The sequence below is a fragment of the Rattus norvegicus genome, chromosome 3 (genome assembly GCF_021556685.1).
Source record: "Rattus norvegicus strain SHRSP/BbbUtx chromosome 3, alternate assembly SHRSP_T2T, whole genome shotgun sequence".
NCBI lineage: Eukaryota > Metazoa > Chordata > Mammalia > Rodentia > Muridae > Rattus > Rattus norvegicus.
Window position 1 is genome coordinate 6,060,172 of NC_141536.1, and position 19,893 is coordinate 6,080,064.

Below are 19,893 nucleotides of genomic sequence, written 5' to 3' on the forward strand. Positions count from 1 at the left end.
TTCACGCTCCACAAGAGGGAGGTAGGGAGGGAGAGAGGGAGTCCAGGCCAGGAGGGAGAGAGGAGTCAGTATTCTGTATTTTCAACGCTGCATTAAGCACATCGCCACGGTAACCGGGCAGCAACAAGTGCCAGCTCAGCAGGTTCCCAGGGAGCACAGCCTCCTCTCCTTGCTCCCTCCCCTCTCTCTGCCTAAGAGAACTCAGCCCACCTGCCTGTGCACAGGGTGCTCAGAGTGGGTGGGGGACTGGCAAAGATTAACCCCTGCTGGGGTGAAGCAGGCTTTGTGAAGCCAGGAAGGTTGGTAGACAGTTGGTGTTAGGGAGTCACCAACACATGGCCTGAGTTCAGAGCCCTAGCTTGTGGCCCTTTTACCCCTCGGGCCGGGCTGTGGAAATGGTTCCACTGTAACTACCCAGCCATCCCAGAGCTTTCTACATGGCTTCTAAAGACTGGCACTTTCCCAGAGAGCTGTCATTACTCTACCCATTTGTCCAGATGGCATCCTGGAACATCAGTAGATCATGACTGGCAGACAGACATCAAATGGGCTGTACAGGACATTCCAAATGAGTGTGAAGAAGGGCTATTGGTTCATAGTCTGTGGTATCCACAGGCCAGTTAGAATCTGAGCCCCACTGGGGGCTGGAGAGATGGCTCAGTGGTTAAGAGCACCGACAGCTCTTCCAGAGGTCCTGAGTTCAATTCCCAGCACCCACATGGTGGCTCGCAACCATCTGTAATGGGATCCAATGCCCTCTTCTGGTATGTGAAGATATCTACAGTATACTCATATACAAAAAATAAATTAATTAATAAAAAAAAAGAATCTGAGCCCCACTCATGGCTGAGTGTGGAATGCAAAGGAAGACGTATTTCATCATCATCATCATCATTCATCAATATCATTATCATCATCATGTCTGTTATCACCGTCATCACCTTCACCATTATCATCACCATCATCATCATCATTCGAATTCAGATTTTACTGAAGAGGTAAACTGAAATACATCTGATTTGATTTAAACTCCAAGAGACCAGGGCTCATGCTTATCTTAGTGTTGGCTACACACTCTTCCCCTTGAATGCAGTGAGGAGACAGTTAGGGGTGCTTGGGTGTGAGCATAAGTCTGTCTGTGCGGAAGACCTGGAAAGCAGAATGCTAGGCTATGCTGAGTCAAGGAGTCAAGATGGTACTGGAGGTTCTCTCTAGGTATTTCTGTGAAGATACCGCATTGAGCCACCCTTCAGTGTCCTCTGGGATGCCTATGAGTGGGACACAGCCTGTCTTTTGTCACTCATTGTCTCTCTATTTCTCCAGCTCTCCCTTCCCTTTTGCAGTTCTTATGCCCAGTCCCTCAACCCTTACCTGCCACCATGCCTGCAATAGCGGAAGAGGCATAGCTGCCCTGTCCACTGGTGGGGATGTGGGGTGGGTATCCAGGCAGCGTGGGCCCCACCATCTCTCGCCCTGGGAAAAGACACCAAAGAGTCATTGGTTGGTAGCTCCTGTTCTTACCACCCCACCTCCTGAGGCTCATTCCATGTCTCCTCAGCCATGGTCCAGACCTCCTCCCTCTTCCCTCTCATTTCCTCTGGAGGGTAGAGGCTCACCAAGCAAGGGCTCTGGCAGCTGCCATCCTTCTCTGTCCCCCATTCCCTAGTAGCTTTATTTTCACAAATATTGTTCTATTGCTCCACAAAAATGGCAAGGTGCTGGGTGCCGGGGTGGTGTCTTCTTGGTCTTTATCTCCCTGCCCAGTATAGTGTTTGGAACCAGTGGACTAAATAGATACATCAGAGGCCATGGGTCACTTCCACTCAGCTTTCAAAGGAGTGGAGAAACCAGGCCTTGTGAAATAAGAGATAGAAATCCTTTGGGGATGTGTGGCAGACATTGATAATCAACCACCGAGGAAGCTCCCACTGGTTGGCCTGGACTTCCAGGTGTTTATAATTGATCAGAATAGCAAGGTACATGGAACATGTTGGCTATTCCTGATGTAAAAGAAAGCATCACTGAGTAATTGCTAACATTAACAAATGGTCATAGTGGCATTTTTTGTCAATTATATGTCTTTAAAAATCCATTTCAGTATGTTTCATCCCTGACCAATCTCTGCTTATCTGTGATGTTTGTCATGCCTAGTGACAGCAGACATTCCTGTGGAACCCCATCTTGTTGGATCTGTCCTTCCTTCACATCAAGGAATAAAAACTCTCCTTTTGGGGGACCCACATGACCAGCTGACCCCATCCACCTTTGCCCAATAACCAGAAACAGTCAAAGGACTGCTTGCCTCCCTGTTACCCTGTTCTCTGTGTTCAGACCAGAATCTATATATCCTGGTTTTCCGAGGTCCGTCCATGTGATGTCCACTGACTCAGAATATTTCTTACCAATGGCCATCCCACTCCTAAAATGTTTCAATGTGAATAATGAATTATTTGGGCAATCTAGTTTTTAGTGACATTTGTAGAATTTCATTGACATTATTGGCTGGTAAAGTATGTGTTGTCTAGCTGTCCTGTGCGTTGCAGGGTACTGAACAGAATCCCTGGTCACTACCCAACAGATTTCAGTACAAGTTCCCACCTAATGTGACAACCCAAAGTATCTCCAGACATTGCTATATGTCCCAGTATGAAGGAGGCAGGGGATAAAATCACTCCTAGTAGAGAACCACTGTGTTGGATACTAGGCATTTGACCCCCATGCTTTCTGTCACCTTTTTTGGGCTGCCTGTGAGCCTCTGTCAAACAACTCACCAGACATATCTTCTCAGTATCACAGATTGTCTCTTTCCCCCATGCCCTCCTAGATCCTTCATACCTAAACCGCCTGAAGGGCTACCTAGTTAATGATAACATCCAGGAAGGAGCACACCTTGAAACCCTATGGACTGTCAGCTCCACGGTGACTAATTTTTCCTTACCCGTGAATAAGGACTAGGCACCTGAGCACTTGGGAGAGGGAGAGGGAGAGGGAGAGGGAGGGGAAGGGGGAGGGGGAGGGGAGAGTGACTAATGAATCTTATACTTTAGGCTTTAGGGCCAACCCAGCAAACGCCTGTGCATTCAAATTTGTCCCTTTCCCCAGAGGGAACCATCTAGGAATCAGACAGCTACAGGTACCCACCCTACTTTTATGACTCTGTCTACCCTTAGACCAGCCACTCTGGTCCTAAGCCTGTTTACACGCAAAGGGGCAGGGGAGGTGTGGCCTTACATACACTAGTTCTACAACTCTGAGGTTATCAGCATAATTCAACCTGTTGCCTTATGGCCCAGGTGGACACTAACTGGTGCAATGGACACCCTCTAGAAATGTCTCAGTGAAGTTCTTACAGAAAAATCATCCTGTCAAAAATAAGCTGCTAGTGTTCATTATTTAAAATAGCTTTAGGATTTTTAGACACCTGAACACCTGTCTCAAATTGATCCATCTTTATTGAGTATCTAGCTCCGGCTGTCCCTGGACTAAACAGGCGGTCCTCTGACATAAGGGCATCAGATGAACAAAGGAAGGGCAAGAGATGCTGATTTACAAAAGCTGGGGCAGGATTTGACATATTTAGAATGAGGAGCACACAGAAGATTTACCCTAAACAGCCTTTGAGTTTCCTGTAAAGGAGTCAGTAATGTGATCACTGCTGTCCCCTCAGCTCTCCCTGTAGGAAGCACCTGGGCAAGCTGGAGACAGGGAGTGGGAAGGAGGATTGGGGTCAGTGAAGGAAGAGGAGCAGGGTGGCAGGCAGCTGGCTGACACGGGAGAAAGAAATGGGAGAGGGTGACTGACCCAGGCTTCATGCTTTTGTCTTTCTTCTTTCTTATTAGGCGGAGGGAGGGAGGGAAGAAGGGAGGGAGCAAGAAAGAAGGGAGAAGGAAGAAAGGGAGAGATAAAGAGAGGAAAAAGAGCTAGAGGAGGGAGGAGCAAGGGAGAGAGGAAGAGGAGGGGGGAGACAAAGAGGGGTGGAAGGGGAGAGGGAGGGAGAATTTCAAACAGACTGAATACTACATCCATGCAAAACTATGAACAAATTACTTACTTTTTCCAAATTATAGTCCTCCTGTCTGCCACACAAGAACAGAATTCAGAGGAAGCCTAGGACTTAGGCTCACCTTACTCCCTGGCTAGTGGTTTTCTTTTGCACACTGTGTGGATGATTTTGAGGCCGGGTTCATGCTGCCCACGGATCACAATAAGTTTTCCTCTGGACATCTATTTGCCAATGCCAGTCTGTTGTTCCAGGAGCCTTCCTGGCACTGGCAGCCTGTGGCCCCATCCCCCCTGCCCTCCTAGTTACCTCCTGTCACCTGAACCTATAGTTTCTTCATGTAGACTGTCTCCTGTCCAGAGTTCTTGGGCACATACCTCAGATCACAGTTTAACCCATGATCTCTCTCGGTGGGTCCTTACCCAATAGCTCTTGCAAAAGAGTTCACTGGTCCCTCTGTTCGGGAATGTTAATCTTCATTTCTCTTCAGCTACCTAATTTTCTCTCAGCGAGAAAGATTTCTGAATCAATAGCCTGAACAAAGCCCTGAAGACTTCCCCTAATAAAACCCCTGGAAAGACAAAATAATTTTTTTCCAAGACACCACCCTATCTAAACTGTGCCTTCATAGACTATCTTAACAGCTCCACGAAACTCTTTCATTTCTTTAATTAAAAATATGAATTTACTTGTGAGTCTTATGTATATGGGAGATTTGTCTGCATGTGTACCCTCACACCATAAGAAGGAATCAGATCCCATGGTACTAGTCATAGAGAGTTGTGAGCCACTAGCGGTCACTAAGAACTGAACTCAGGACCTCCGGAAGAGCAGCCGTGCTTGTAACTGCTGAGCCACCCTTCCAGCCCTCTGCTTTAATTTCTTAAGGAAGATAATTTTGTGGAAACGTAGCTGAGTAGCAGAGCGCTTGTGTGGTTTGGACTTACAGCCAGCATTGGAAAAGGAAAATCTTTCGGAGTGAAGAACCTTAAACCATGACAAGCATGATGGCTCACATATTTAATCCTAGCACTCAGGAAGCAGGGACAAGCAGATCTCTGTGGGTTCGAGGACAGCCTCAGCTACATAATGAGACCCTGTCTCAAAACCAAAACCAAACAACAACAAAAAAGAATCTTGAACAATCCAGGATACAAGGACAGACAATACCAGCCTGAGATGTCCCCTCTGGTCACACACCCTCTAGCCCACTCTCTAAGGCTCCTCAACTTATCCTTGCTGTCTAATCCCATCTCTCCACATTCCAGTAAACTTCCAACGAGAGCTTCTTTTAAAAAATGTAGATACAGGTACCGCATAGGTTGGCTGGCTACAAAGCGGGGTTCCCTAGGAAAATCCTTGGGCTCCAGAACTCTTGGTAAATATTCTAATTAGAGGCAGAGAGCAGGAACAGAAAGCCATTAGGTAGGGGAAGGAATCCAGAGGGTGGAGGCAGTTTGAGACCATTTTATTTCTCCTCTTTGATGTCTGCCCTCTGTGTAACCCCTTTTCAATGCCTTATCTTGTTCTGATAGCAGGGAGAATTTATGGCAACCCAGAAATCTCTTTGGCAAGACTAAATATATTTTGTACAAAAGAATGGAGGAGGATGCTGGGCTCCTTGATGATGAAAGGCTAACGGGAACCTTCTCATCAGCTGAGCTCTAGTCAGTCTTACAACAGCAAGGACAAGGGTGTCCTTGATGTCACTGTTATGGCCAGTGGGTTGGAATCCACAGTGTGTGTGTGTGTGTGTGTGTGTGTGTGTGTGTGTGTGTGTGTGTAGGAGTGTTCTAAAGGAGACTAACAGAACTGTAAGTAAGTCTCATTATTTCCTAAGTCCTAATGTTGCGCCTTTCTTGACTGACCAGAAAAAAGCTGATTTCAGAGGTGGTCACCCTGCAAATGACACTCACAGAATCTACAGGCTAAGAGGATCCTTCAGGGAGAAAGTCTGTGGAGCAGGTAAAATTCCAGCAGGTGACAGGGTTCTTAGGCAAAGTGGAACAGAGGAGAGACCAAGAAAACCCATGGAGGATTGAGCTGGGCTAATTTCAGATGGCGAGTTCCTGACTCTCCTTCCAGCCTCTCTTACTGCAGCAAAATACAGGAGTGATTTGCTCTCTGCTTCCTTCTCTAGCTCTCCAGTTCCCCTCATTCCCTGATGGGCAGGTTACAGTTACCAGGTTCTTAAGCTCATTCCATTTCTAGAATTCCCCCCATTCTACTACACTCTCTCAACCCTATGAGGGCTCAGCCAAGTGATCTGGGCTTGGCTCTCCAAACTATGGTCTTAACTTGCTTCTTGTTCTTGAACACATGGACTCCCAGATCCCACAAGCCTGGTCACTCTGTGTTCTTCTTAGGGTTCTTAGCGCTTCCCAGCCTCCCATTCTCATGAGACAACCAAGTGTGCCCTGCTATGCAGCCTGCGTACTCCCACAGCTGACACAAGCCATCTCTTTCCCTCTCCACTGCCCAGTCCATAGTCTCTGGCTGACATCTCTCTGCTCACACAGGTTTGTTCATTTTCATCACTTGGCTCAAAACAAATGGCCCACATCTGCTGACTTCACCCTCTTGACATTTCCAACTCCAAGTGAACCCTTCTTTCCCTTCTGCATATGTTTAACCACTGCCTCTCTGCCCATGTCCATGACAAGGATGCATGGAGGACCAGAAAAGGGAAAAGACAGAAAATGCTACCGCTTATAAAAAAGTATGCCTGGATTTATGTCACAGGACTTTTGGGACCTCTGATCCAGTGGGAGGCACTGATGAGTTTCTCAAGCCTGTGGCCTCAGTTGGAGCCACTATGCTTCTCTGGTTGAGACACCTGGCACGCTGAAAGCTTTCATTTTAAGTTGCAAGAGAGGTCTTGAATTTGGAAAACAGCCGATCCAGATTGCTTGGACTGTCCAACCTGGGTTGTCTTTGTACTGAGTCTCCCTGTGTCTCTGTTTTAACGTCTCAAGGTGATGGGGCCGGGGAGTAGGAGACAGGGAGGTGTGCTCTCTGTCGCTCACTGTCCATATTCAATGGGGACAGCTCTCTCACACAGGAGACTTCCAAGGCTCAACTGGAAACAAATCACTTCCCTTCTTGGTTCTGGGACACCTCCAACTCCATCCCAGGATCCCTGTTAATAATCAGTCAGATGTCTGAAGACTTTGAAGTGTCTCTGCCTGTGCCCAAGCCAAACCTTGACTCCTTCAGACATGGCTTGGTTCCTGACTGGTTGGGATAATGTTCTGCTTGGAAGATGCAATTGGGATTAGACACATGTGAGGTCAGTCCTTGCTCGGTTCTGGAGGCTGTACTTAGGCCCTCCTTCTCTTGTGCTGTTTCCTTCTCAGGATACAAGGCGTTTGCTCCAGATGTCCCTAACCTCCTCAGGCTTTAAGCCCCACAACAAGCACTGAACCACCTCCGGCTATGAAGCTGTGCAGTCACCAAGGTTAAAGCAAGGAGAGATGCTCCGTGCCCTTTAATGGTATTGCCGCTCTCCTGGGCGTGAAGATAGCCACAGATGGTGACTCAAAATTCCTTTCCAGGAAGTTAGTTCAGAAATTGGCTGAAGAGCCCTTTCCCCTCCACATTTTATCTTTGTTTCATTCTGAACTATCCAAAAAGTTCAGACTTTACAGCACTTTGGCTTTTAGTACGGGTCCCTATTCTCCCACAGGGTTTTGGAGTGATGTATCCCATTTGCTGGCACCCCCAAAGTGGCTATTTCTGACTCTGACTTCTCCTATGGGGAGAGACCCATGTGCTTGATAAATTGGAGAACAGGGTGGTGATGGGCTAGTTTAGCCCAAGGATGAGATTAGCCTCAGACCAGAGGACTTTGAGATGGCCTTGAGGACCTCCCTCCCACCCCACAACAGCTACAGAGCCCGGGACCTCCCTGTCATACCTGAGAGGAGGGCCTGGCCCGTGAACTGCCCATACACGGAGGCAGCATGGGAAAAGGCATTGAAGGGTGGGACCGAGGCACCTGCTGGGCCCCCAGAGCCGACTTGCTGCAGATCCAAAAAGGCGGAGCTAGATAAAGAGGAAGGGGTGGAGCTAGAACTGGAGAGCTCTGGGGTTTCCTGCTTTATGGCGTAGGGTGAATGAGGATCTGCCGGAGGGAGGGAGACAACAAGGAGAGAGGGGTGTGAGATGATGGGTGGGAACATGCACAAACCAAGTCATGAGATGGGGCGAGGGTGTGGGAAGAGGTAGGCCTGGCTGCAATAGGAGGAGTCTAGGATGGAGAGCCATGGCTACAGAGTGCCTTGGATGGAATGAGATGGGGGAGCTGCAGGCTCTACCTCCCTAATGTGCCTGCTGCCAGTGTAGATGGATGAGAGACTGAAGTCTACGTGTGCTCAGCCTCTCCCTGTTAGAAGGATTGGGAAGATCCAGGGGGCCAAAGACTGAAGGCACCACCCCTTTCCTCCACTTTGAGGCCCACTCAACATAGCCCACTTCTCCTTTCCAGGACAGTACCCCAAACACTTTCCTCCTGCCAGCCAGACGCCTCTGCCTTCCCCTGCCCCAAGCCCATGCTGATCCTCAGAGTAGAGTCCAGATGGTTCAGGAGCCTCTGGGCATCCTACCTGCCACCACAGGGTAGGTCTGGTGAGTTGAGAGGTTGCGTCCCAGAGGTGTATTGGAAGGTGTCAGGGTGGCCTTTCCGTCATCCAGGGTACTGTTGAGTAAGGGCAGTGGGTATAGCCCCTGGAAAACAAAGGGAAGTGAACAGGGGTAGAGCAAACCTGGCTGCCTACTGACCCTCCTGCCTCTCTCTGCAGTGGGCGATGCTAGTCTTCCTAGGAAAGGCTCCTTGGCTCATTGTGCCTTCTACTTGCTTTCTCTTAGCTCGAAATGGCATGCTCTCCCACTCAAATTCCCAGAACTTTCCCAGAACCTGGCTTAGGGCTCTTTCTTCCAAGTTCCAAAATTCAAGGCCCACTGTTGTGTGTGTGCTGGACTGGCCATCAGAGGGCCATGTTCTGACAGGGTGCTGGCCTCCTTCCCAGTTCTTCACATAGCATTGCCCAGGGTTGGAATTGGTGCAGGAGAGGCTGCTCAGTCTTCTACTCTAATACTTGATTCCCCCACTTAGGGAATGCAAGTGCAGAGCTAGAGGAAGCCACCCTTTCTCCTGTGAAGTGACACAAGGATGCAGGCTCTGGTGCCCTACGCTGAGTATAGTGATCGCTTCTTAAACTTTTAGAGAGCTCACCGTCTAGCTGTGCCACTCCCACTCTTATTGAATAACCCACTGATACAACCCTGGAAGGCTGTGTCACATTGACATTACCCATGTACATAGAAACATTTTGTTTCACCTTGAAACATATATAGGATTCATTTTGTTTCAAAAATTCTATCAAGCACTTGGGGTTATGCACAGTACTAGCAGTCATTCCAACTCCTACTGGTGCTCCTCAAGGCACTCCTTGAGAAAATAATTTGTTAGGCTATCTGCATGAATTAGTACAGCCTCCCCTCCCCCTCGGCTTTCTGCTGCCCTTCCCAAGGAAAGGTAGCATACCCACTCCCCACACGCAGGCCATGCATTTCACAAAGTACTACGTGAACTGTTGGGCAAGATTGGAACCTGGGCCATGGTTATACAACAGCTCCACTGAAGACAATTGTTTTCAGTGATTTCCACTGAGCTCAGTTCTCCAAGGAGTCACAATGGAGTCACAATGCTTTCTGGTTGCATGCAGGGCACTTTTGGAAGCTGCAGTCAATTCTAGAGGCCACCAGGGCACCATCAGCCCATAACAGCAATTACTGACTAAATGGCACTCTGGTTCCATTCTTCTGAGGGAGCCTACTTAGAGGCAGGGTGGAGTTGCTCAGAGCTAGACTCTAGTGAAATTGAACAAAATACCTAATTTCTATAGAATGTAAGGAAAGTTTGAAATGCCTTGTGAATGTGTTGATTTGACAGCAAAATGCATACTAAAAATCAAGTTTCTGTTCTAAACTCAGCCCAAAGAAAAAGTTAGAGAACCAGGTGGTGTTGTGGTCAGTGTCTTTAACATGCCAACGATGACTGCTGGATTTTTTTTTTTTTCTGGGCTTAAACATGAATTGGGGACAGGCGAGCATAATGCCTCAGAACACTTAGAGTTTTGATTCTACAACAATCTGCAGGAAGCCGTGATTTATTTGAGCTCTGAGCCTTGATTTTCTTCCCCTACCTTAAGAATAGGAGTCCTTAGAATCTACTGCAAAGGACAGATTAAATATTAACTGTGATTTTAAATAAATTGTTGTTTGGTACAGAACACTCAGCAAACACAGATGTTCAGCTAGAAGTAATAATAGGTGTATTGTTACTACAGGAAGAGTTAGTAACTACCACATTCTTGGTCTCTCTTTATAACATTCTCTCTCATTCTGTTGATCCTGGTGGTGGTGGGTTTACAATATAGAGGAAGGGTACACAGATTCCTAACATCGCCTGGGGGTGACCCTGCAACAAGACATGAGGTCTCTCTCACCCTTGCTGATTCTCCATGCTAGGACATGTATAAATGTCTGTTTTATCTTGCCTCCCAAGCCTTCTGTGCGGGAGGACATGTTCCTTTGGGGTGGCACAATCAGGCACAGTATGTGGAAGAGCAAGGTTCAGGCAAGGGTTCTCTGCCACTCACAACCCATCCTGAAGACTGAATGGGGAAAGGAAGGAATAGCTGGGGACAGGTTACTCCTCTAGGCTGAGGGTTAGAGAAGCTTAATGATTTTCAAATACTCTGGCTTCATTTAGTCTTTATATAAAAATGTCCTGGGCCACTCCTTTAATCTCAGCACTGAGAGGCAGAGGCAGATGGATTTCTGTGAGTTCTAGACTAGCCAGGTCTACAGAGGGAGTGTCAGGACAGCTAAGGCTACACACAGAAACCATGTATGGATCTGCATGCCCCAAAAACACATCCATGGGATCACCATGTCAAAAATAGGCAAGAGCAGAATGATCTGTATGAATGAAACGAGGGCTGGCAGCCATAAACTGTGCAACATCTATTCCCAAGTCCTCCATGCTCCAGGCCCTGAGTTATCCTCATACAAATTGAAAGCTTTATGGCCACCAAGTCTCCTACAGTTCTAAAGTCTCTCACCCTAAGATTCTCCATGCATATCTTGCAGCACAGCACAGGGGCTCTCTCTAACAAACAAGGTCCTTTGGAGGACTTATGGATGAAGCCAGTAAATGGCTGTGGGACCCAGCAGATGCCCAGGGTCTCCACAGAAAGGATCCATTATTCTCTAAGGATAGCTAGTATATGCATATTGCATTTTGCACGCTTACCACTGTAGAATAAGCCTCCTGCAGGCTCAACACTTGCTTTCTGGAACCATGCTCTATCAGAAGTGTGCCCAGGCCCTCTCCCTGGGTCTGCTAATAGCCAACTTTGTCTACACCATTCACAGCTGTCATAGCCAAAGCTGATAAAAATCACTGACACATATTGCCTACCCAGCTGTGGGGGTTGGCACAGGGCTAGCACCCCAGCCATTTGCTGGCAGTGTTTCAACTGCTAGCTAGCATCATCATCGTTGTCTCCCTCAGGGCTTTAAGGTGTACTTATAGACTTGCCTCAAGCCAAGAACAACGGTGGTTCAGCCATACCCCAAAGAGTTTCCTGGGCTGTCTGACTAGATGGGATGAAAGAGACAGACATCGGAACCATTGACAAATAATAGCAAATGTCTCTCAGTGGTGGTTTGCATTTTGGGATACTTGTCAACCTCGGTCTGAGAACATTCATATCTATGTCTGCTTTTTACAGAAGCCATTCCATTGTAACCTACTTCTCCTCTCCTAAGGTCTGGAAAGGAAATCTTCCTGTAGGTTGTGTCTTGTCATTCTTGATTTCTTCACTGATTCATTGGTTCATTTGTTTAATATATCTTTGTTGGATAGCTATTCAAATACTGGGCTTAGAATATTCCTAAAGGGACAATGCCTGACTAGTGTGTGTAAAACCCTAGGTTTGATTGCCATCACTGCAAAAAGTAATAATTAATAATAATAATAATAATATTAATGTAATAGGTGATAATAGTAATAAAATTCTAGAGATGGGGGAGTGTTTCAAGAGGCCACCCTGTCCCTAAGTCTGTTGTCTTTACCCTACCCCCACCCCCATTGGATTATTAGGAAACACTGTGAGAAGTCAATAGAAATCATGTGTGAGACAGGATGACAGGGTCCCCAGGGAGTGAATCATAGATGAGGGGCAGGGTCACATTCATGGAGAGGGTGACTGACGTGAGTCACAGCCAGCTGGTATTTTTCCAGGCAGGGTAGTGAGAAGAAAGACATTCTACAAGAAAGGCACATGATGTACGAGGGCAGAGAGGTGTGAACAAGGCTGGTGTGCTCGAGCACATGAGTCACACAGAATCCTAGACTATGTGAAGGGCTAGCAGTGATGTTGAGGTCATCATAAGGAGGGTGTGGGCTTTAACTACAATTGTGAGTCCCATTCTATTGTTGGAGAAAGACACCAAAGGCAAAATGATGGCCCTGAAAGCAAACTAGGCTCGGAGTTCAGACGTGGGCTGTGAGAAGAGGGAGGTATCAAGGTTTCTGGTAAGGCGCGCCCGCAGCTGGACACTGCATCAGGTGTGTGCTCGGAGGCTATGGGAGCCATTTGAAGCTGTTTTGATGGCTAAAGGGCATGCTTTGCTCTGGCGCTCACATATCCTGCCCATGTCCTGCACCCCAGCTTCTTACCTGCTCGCCTTTGGTGTGGCTGGGGGAGGCATAGGCCTCCGGGTAATGCTGCCGCTCAAACGGGCACTCGAGCGGCTCGAGGTGGTGCTGCCCGAAGGTGTCTGTACGAAGATGCTTTCGAGGACCACTACTGCTGCTCTGGGAATCGATGCTCAGTCGACAACTGTCCTGGTCACCTAGTGCCCCCCCCCCAGGCGGGAAAAAAGCTTTCAGAGATTCCTCAACCAAGCCACCAGGCCAAAGTACTCCAAAGCAGAGGAGCAGAAGGGCTGAAGAAGTTGGGACAGGACAAGCTAAGGGAAAGGGCGCATGCTCCTGTGGAAGGGAGTCTCAGAGCCCTACTAAGCCAGGGCCATGGAAGGAAAGGTTTGCCTTTCTATCAAAGCTTGAGCAAAGGGCTCTCCTGCATCTCATGCCACCCACAGGTCCCCTGAGCACTCACTATCATCCATCTTTCTCTTGTTGTCACTGCCAGGCTGAGCAATTCCTAGGAGCCCGTTGATAGAGTAGGTAGAGCCCAAGGAATCCGACTGGGGTGACTCTGGGGGTGTGACAGCTGAGCTGGGGACTGCAAAGGAATAAGGAGAGGGTCAGAAATAGGGGTAACACTCCACATAGCCACTACTACCACCATGGAAGGAAAGCAGCAGGTTGTGCTGTGGACAGAGGCCCTGGAGAGCCACAGCCTTCAAGGGCCTGCTGGTGGGAAGGCTTCCTAGAATGACGTCTGTCTGACGTGTATCCATTTCACCGTGGTCCTGTGAGTATCCCATGAGCACTGAAATAGACTTTGCCTCGGGCCGATAACTTAGTCCATGTACAGGCAAATGAGCATTCAGATGTTCTCGTGTGGCTGTGTCTGTGTGTGGCTGTGTCTGTGTATGTGTGGCTGTGGAGATTGGGTCTACATTCGAAGGTATGGGGACAGCCAAATCCCTAAACACTCACTCAGTGTGTGTCCTGGGCTCAGAGATTTGGTGGCCACGCAGCTGTCCATGGGGAGGTTGAATGGCTGCTGCACTTTGGTCCGGATGATTCTGTGAGGAAGCAGAAGGACTATTAGGGAGAGGGGAATGAAACAGGAGCGGTGGTTGTCCCGGTTCACTCCCTTTATGACAGCCCACTTAGAGGTCTTAAACGTGTCTTCACAGTCAGTGAGTTCACATGACCTCACCCCATTCTCATACCTGCTTCCTCATGCCCCATGTCATGACTAGAAACATGATATACATATATATATATATATATACATACATATACATCTCAAAGGACTCTTTCATCTCTGTGTTCAGCCCTCATTAACCACAGGGCCTTTATGTGCTATGTCAGAGCTCTCTGATATCCGTCTTCATCTAGTTAATTCCTCGTCTCTGCTTCTTACTTAAAAAAGTTTTCATGATTTCCCTAAAAACAAGTTACTCTAGGCTACCCCACTGCTATCAGGCTCCTAGCCCCAGCAGGATCAGTAGCCGCATTTTCGCCCTGTCTTTGTGGGTACTCTATGTCTGTGTTACCATTAGACTGAACTCTACAAGAGGGATTCTGTGTTCTGGGAACTAACACAGAGTAAATGAACGAATGGTGTGTGATCAATGAGTGAGCAAATGTCTGATGAAAAGCAGAAGTGAGCACATGACCAAGTAGTCAATGAGGGCCAGGAAAGGATCGAGGGACTTCTTTTTCAGAATAAAAGAGGATGTGGTGTTTGAGGAAGCACAACATAGCACGGAGACAGAGGGAGGTGCCACAGCAGGAGCCAGAAGAAGGCTGAAAGGAGGGGCATGTGCCAGGCCAAGGAGTCCTTCCTGATTGTTCAAAGGAAAGCTTCATTCACATAGTAATCCTCCACCCAGGCCAGGACATCCATGGTTCTTACAGGGATCTTCCAGAATCCTAGGACCCAGGAGGTGCCAGAAACTGCTGCCTCTCACCTGTTGATGGAGCTGACACTGGGCACAGTGTCATTGTCACAAACGCCTTCTGCCAAGAGCCGGTCCCGGATCTCCCAAGCAAACATGGTAGGGTTCTGCCGCTTGTAGTCCCCTATCTTCTCCACCACCTTGGGGGTGGCCACCTTGGGCTTGGAGCCCCCTATCACTCCAGGCCGGATGCTGCCAGTCTCGTAGTACCTACTCCAATAGAGAACCCCCCAAAATTACCCAATAAGCAGGTGGGGCCTTTGAACATGGACCTGGCCAGAGCCTCTGTCCTCTCTGAGTCTCCTGAGAGGTGTGGAACTAAGACATGCTCCTCCCTGACTCCTGCTCAGCCTAACACTGGATTTCTCTCCAACAATTCACTTAATTGGGTAGATTTATGCTGTTTCCAAAGGCCAGCTCACTGTATTTGCATCAGAGAGCACACCAAGAGCTCCCTTGTAAAAAGGATGTTGCAGGATTGATGCTGAAAGCCATAGGCCTGCAGTGGCTATTTCCCCGTCTATCTTCTCTTAGCATGACTGACTCCCTGATTCTCTCCTTTGTTCCCCTGGCCCTACTCAGGAAAGCCAGCTGCTGTCCTGCTGGCTCACCTCTGCCTTGTCCAAATCTGAGCCATCTCCTTCACCTTCACTCTCTGGTTTTCTTCCAAGTTCCCTGGTTCAATTTAAGCTGCGTCTGAAGTCCAGCCTCACTTAGAATCCCTGACGTGAGTCAACCCCTAAACATGAGCTCCTTCCTTCAGAGTCTGCCCACCCCACAACTAACTGGCTAATGGATGGGTGGCTTAATCAAGACTCTGGTCTTCTTAGTCTCCTCTGGTCTCTTCTAAATGAATAAAACAAAGCCTGGGTCTTTTAAAAAGCCATTGTCCTTGCCATTCAAAGCTCTTCTCTCTGGGACTCTACAATCCTCTTAACAATACTCCTTCCTTGGCCCTAAGAAAAGGCCACTTTCCCTCTAGCAATTTCAGATAGAGAGCCAGGGCTCTTCATGGTTCCTTAGAGACCAGCCCCTTAATTTCCCTTGAAATTAAGACCCATATAGGTCTGTGTGGTGGGTTGGGGAGTAAGGTGGATAAGACATGGAACTCCAGAATTCCAAAACTCTCTACTTAAATAATATTTCTGGTGGACATGCCAGAGGCGTTGGTGTTCCTTGTCCTTCTGAACCTATGTCCTGCAGTTCTCAGCTCTCACCGACAGAGATAATCAGAATCACTTCAGTGAGGTTGAGACCAATGACACACATAAGTTTGAGTCCACTCGCTTTCATTGGTCTGTGCTGGAGCCTAGATCCTGACCTGATTTAATGTTTAGAGTTTCCTGGCACAGCCAGGGCTGTGAACAACCACACTGAGTCTTACACATTGATGGTTCTCCATGTTTCTGAGTTTCATACGTCCTGGTCATCCTACAAAAGCCACAGGACTAGCTGAGAGGCTGACGCAGTAGGGCTATGGATTTCATCAAACACTTTCATTGCTTCTTGTAACAGATATTCTGAAAGTTTGGGCTTGAAAAACACAAAATCAGATGGTGCATGGGTCCGCAGCTATGAGATTGACCACAGAAGACAAGCCTTGCAGGGAAAGTGGTGTGTGGTGAATTTCGTGCTTACCTGCCAAGGATCTTGCTTACACAGCCATGGCTGACACGAAGCTGGCGAGAGATATCACAGGGTCTCACTCCCTGGTGGGCCAAGTCCACAATGCGTTGCCGGACAACTTCTGGCAGAGGCCTGCCATTCACAAAAGCCCCTCCTAACTGATTCAGCCCTCCGTGGCCTAAAAAGACAGTATTGTTAAGGACAATGGTCAGAACCAGGAGATAAATGTCAGGTGAGAATTAACCTTGAGTATGACTAGGTGTGAGAGCATGTTTTATCACTCCATGGTCTAGTCCTTCAGGGGTCCCTCACTTTCACCCCGTAGTACTCAGAAACACACCATTTGGGGAGGCTGGCACAAGTGTCATAAATTGTTGAGCCTGTCTGTCATGTGAGTGTTCAAAAGAGGCACATGGCTCTCTGAGAGCCATGCAGGAGCATTTACACCACGTTATCATCAATGCCCTTCTTTCTCCATTTCCCTCCATATGCAGACATGTAGGAGTGGAGAATTCAAGGTGTTCTTAAGCTTATACCGAGCTGAGTGACACAGGAAAAAATATCTCCCTTCTCCCTGGACTTCCTTTTCTTTTCATTGACATGAAGGTACAGGATGAGATGGGTGGTCTTTCCATCTGTCTTGCTCCTCTTAAACCACAGAACCATATTCTAAAACACAAACACCAAAGAAGCAAAGGAGAGAGCCTCTGGTTGAGGTAGGTGAGAGTGGACTGAGCCCTGTCTGCTGCTGTCTTGCCTAAGCAACCCCAAGTTCTTGTCTCTTTTTGACAGACTAGAAAGCTGAGAATTCAGTAGGAGACATCCATGAGCTTTGTACGACTGTGCCAGGCTGAAGGTGAGAGTGCTGCGGTGCCTGGCAAGTCAAGCCTTCAGCTGCTTTCCTGACTTGACCCTCTGGACTGGTTCTGTACCTCATTCTGACCGTACTTATCTAGTCAGACCCATGCCTGCTGAGTACCTAGTGTGTGTCAGGTGCTTTCCCTGAAGCCCCAAGGTGAATAAAGCCACCTGCATACTTGCACCCACCTCACAGGGCTTATCACAGTAGAAGCCTAAACCAGCTAATTAGCATCCCACATGATCCTTTCTGGAATCTCATGCTTAGAGAGGTAATTATTGAATCAGTAGACCCGCCCCGGTCAAAGAAGCACAGAAGGGTTCTTTTAAAAGTGCAAGCTGAGACTCAAGGCAAAGAAGTGCTGGATGAGAGAAAGGGGATCCTGTTTGAACCGTGAGAATAGTACACGCAAAGGTCTTGAGGTTAAGAAGGGAGGTGTCTCTTAGACTGCACTGCTTTCAACTCTGAGATCCACGGTGGGTTAATTTCAGGACTGAGATATACACTTTCCAAAGAGAAGACCATAAAGAGCATTTCTGTGGCTTCACTCAAATAACCCAGCTTATGTGAAGAGTAGCCATGATCCAAACAATCGTTAGGGATCCAATCGTTGATGCTTCTTTGTGGGCCCTTGATTGCTGGCTGGAGATGATCCTGCAACCTTATGACGACAGTGTCATTGCCTAGGCATGACTAGCATCTCTTCACACCAAAAACTGAATCTGGCGATCTAGCTTAGGGTGGGGAAGTATAAGAACTCTAGGTGTTGATGGGAAGCAGAATGGTCTGAGTTCAAACACTTAGGACCATCCTGAAGCTTTCTGCATAGCAGCCAGTATTGTACAGGGGGAGGGAGTTGTAGAGAACCAGCCAATAAGAAGGCAAAGTTGATAACAGGCCAGAGTGATCAGTTAACAATATTTATGGGCAAGGGTGGGAAGTGGCTTCGCTGGGCACACTGTGCCCATTATTACCAATGACTTAGCACATTCAGAACCACCTCCCGATTTCTCCTCAGGGGCCCAAGATGTCTTTCTTCAACAGAACAGATCATTTTCCTTAAAACAAACAAACAAGCAAGCCTCTGTCCTGGGCAATAAGTTAGGAGGAAAAACCTACTGGCTATGCACCAAGTATGAAGGACAGGATGGTCCATCTTCCAGGACAGCTTCTGCCTGTCCTGTTCTAGACCACCTGTCCTGATGAATGCTTTTCCACAAGTTAGATGATGTCTCAGGGACTTTCAGTCCAGCACAGGCGAAGAATAATGTGGCTCTTACTTGCTCTTGAACTCGTTCCTCTTATCCCTCACTGACCACGCTGCCCTTTGTGGAAAAATTACCTCCCACTTTTCTCACTGTTGCCTTTTGACCCTTTGGGATCTAGACTCTGAACACCAGAGCACATCAGACAGCTATCCAAATGTACCAGACTTTAGGCAGGACTACTTTGTCCCTATTTTCCAGAACCTTTGCTGCAAGGAGAGGAGATCTTTGTGCAAAGAATATAGATAGTTGTATCTGGAAGTCAGATTGAGTGTGTGTGCTAGTTATAGAGGTGGCACAAATTGAACGTTTTGCCTGAAAACAAAACAAAACAAAAAAGCACAATGTACTCATGTGATTCTCCAATAGAGACAGTACAAACTAGGGTCCTAAATTATCCTAGAGTCTGACTCAGCATCTTGGAAACCCAAATTCTCAGAACCCTACTGAAGCTCACTACATACCCAGCAGATACTCACAACTCTGGCCCCTGAACTGTGACTTCTCTAAGCCACTATTTTATTGGGGAAGAGCTTGGGTCATATCTCCGCCTTGGTTCTGTGTTTTAGCCATATCATTTGAATAGATTTGGTGGTTTCTAACTGTAGGCACGACATGGAGTTGGACAGCATTGTTCATTATATTGCTACTGACTATAGTAACAGCAATGTTGGGATGAAGGCAGAGAAACATCTCATTAGCTGGAAGTCTTGATATAAATATGAACGGTTTTTTTATTGTAGCAATAATGTGGTTGATTATAATGTAATGCCATGGTAACTCTGACTTGGCCCTAAGCCTGGGGTAGGAGTTCTCAAACTGAAATACACACCAGAGTCAATTGTAGAGTTTATTGAATTAAAACCTATTTTAGCACGATACCCTAAGTTTTTAGATCAGTTAATGTAGGGTGGAATCAAGAATTTATGTTTGTCAGAGGCCCACAACTACTCACTGTGAAGACAGGAAGTGGCTTTAGAATGCTCAGCCCTAAATGGAACATGAATGCCACCTCTTCCCCTCAAGGCTCAGAGATCTGCACAGAAAAGGAAGTGAAGAGCCCGCGCTGGGGGTAAACTCACGGAACAGTGCTTGGGAGGCAGCACACAGGGGGACACACACGCTCACAAGGACCATGACAGCACAAGACCTGCACAGGCTCATGCCAGACAAGAGCCCATCATGGGAGACAGAAGAGAACATGAAGCTGAGGGCTCCTGTTATTTAGATTGCTGATAGGAAAGGAAAAACTAATTCTTTAATTTGTACATCTGCTTCCACTCCCAGAAGTACTGGCCCCCCACACACAAGGTGGGGGGATTCGTGTGGATAGAGAGGTGGAGGATGATCTGTGGAGAGTTGGGGGAATGGGATGAATATGATCAAAATATGTTGTAGAAAATTCTCAAAGGATTAACAAAAGCTTTTTTAAAAGTGTGTTTCGAAGACACTTCTAGGTTGTCTGAGTGCTGAGA

General features: G+C 47.6%; 1 protein-coding gene across 6 annotated transcripts in view; it reads right to left on the bottom strand.

The window, feature by feature from the left end:
- The window catches only part of Pax8 (paired box 8), a 56,738-nt gene that overhangs the window by 6,899 nt on the left and 29,946 nt on the right, over positions 1-19,893 (bottom strand). For 2 of the 6 annotated variants that reach the window (XM_087654652.1, XM_087654651.1), the window contains exons 3-10: positions 16,307-16,472; positions 14,681-14,881; positions 13,698-13,786; positions 13,192-13,317; positions 12,750-12,925; positions 8,605-8,725; positions 7,917-8,123; positions 1,372-1,473 (exon numbers count right to left, since the gene is read on the bottom strand). In XM_087654652.1, the coding sequence (XP_087510778.1) occupies positions 1,372-1,473; positions 7,917-8,123; positions 8,605-8,725; positions 12,750-12,925; positions 13,192-13,317; positions 13,698-13,786; positions 14,681-14,881; positions 16,307-16,472 (1,188 nt within the window). 6 annotated transcript variants of the gene reach the window in all.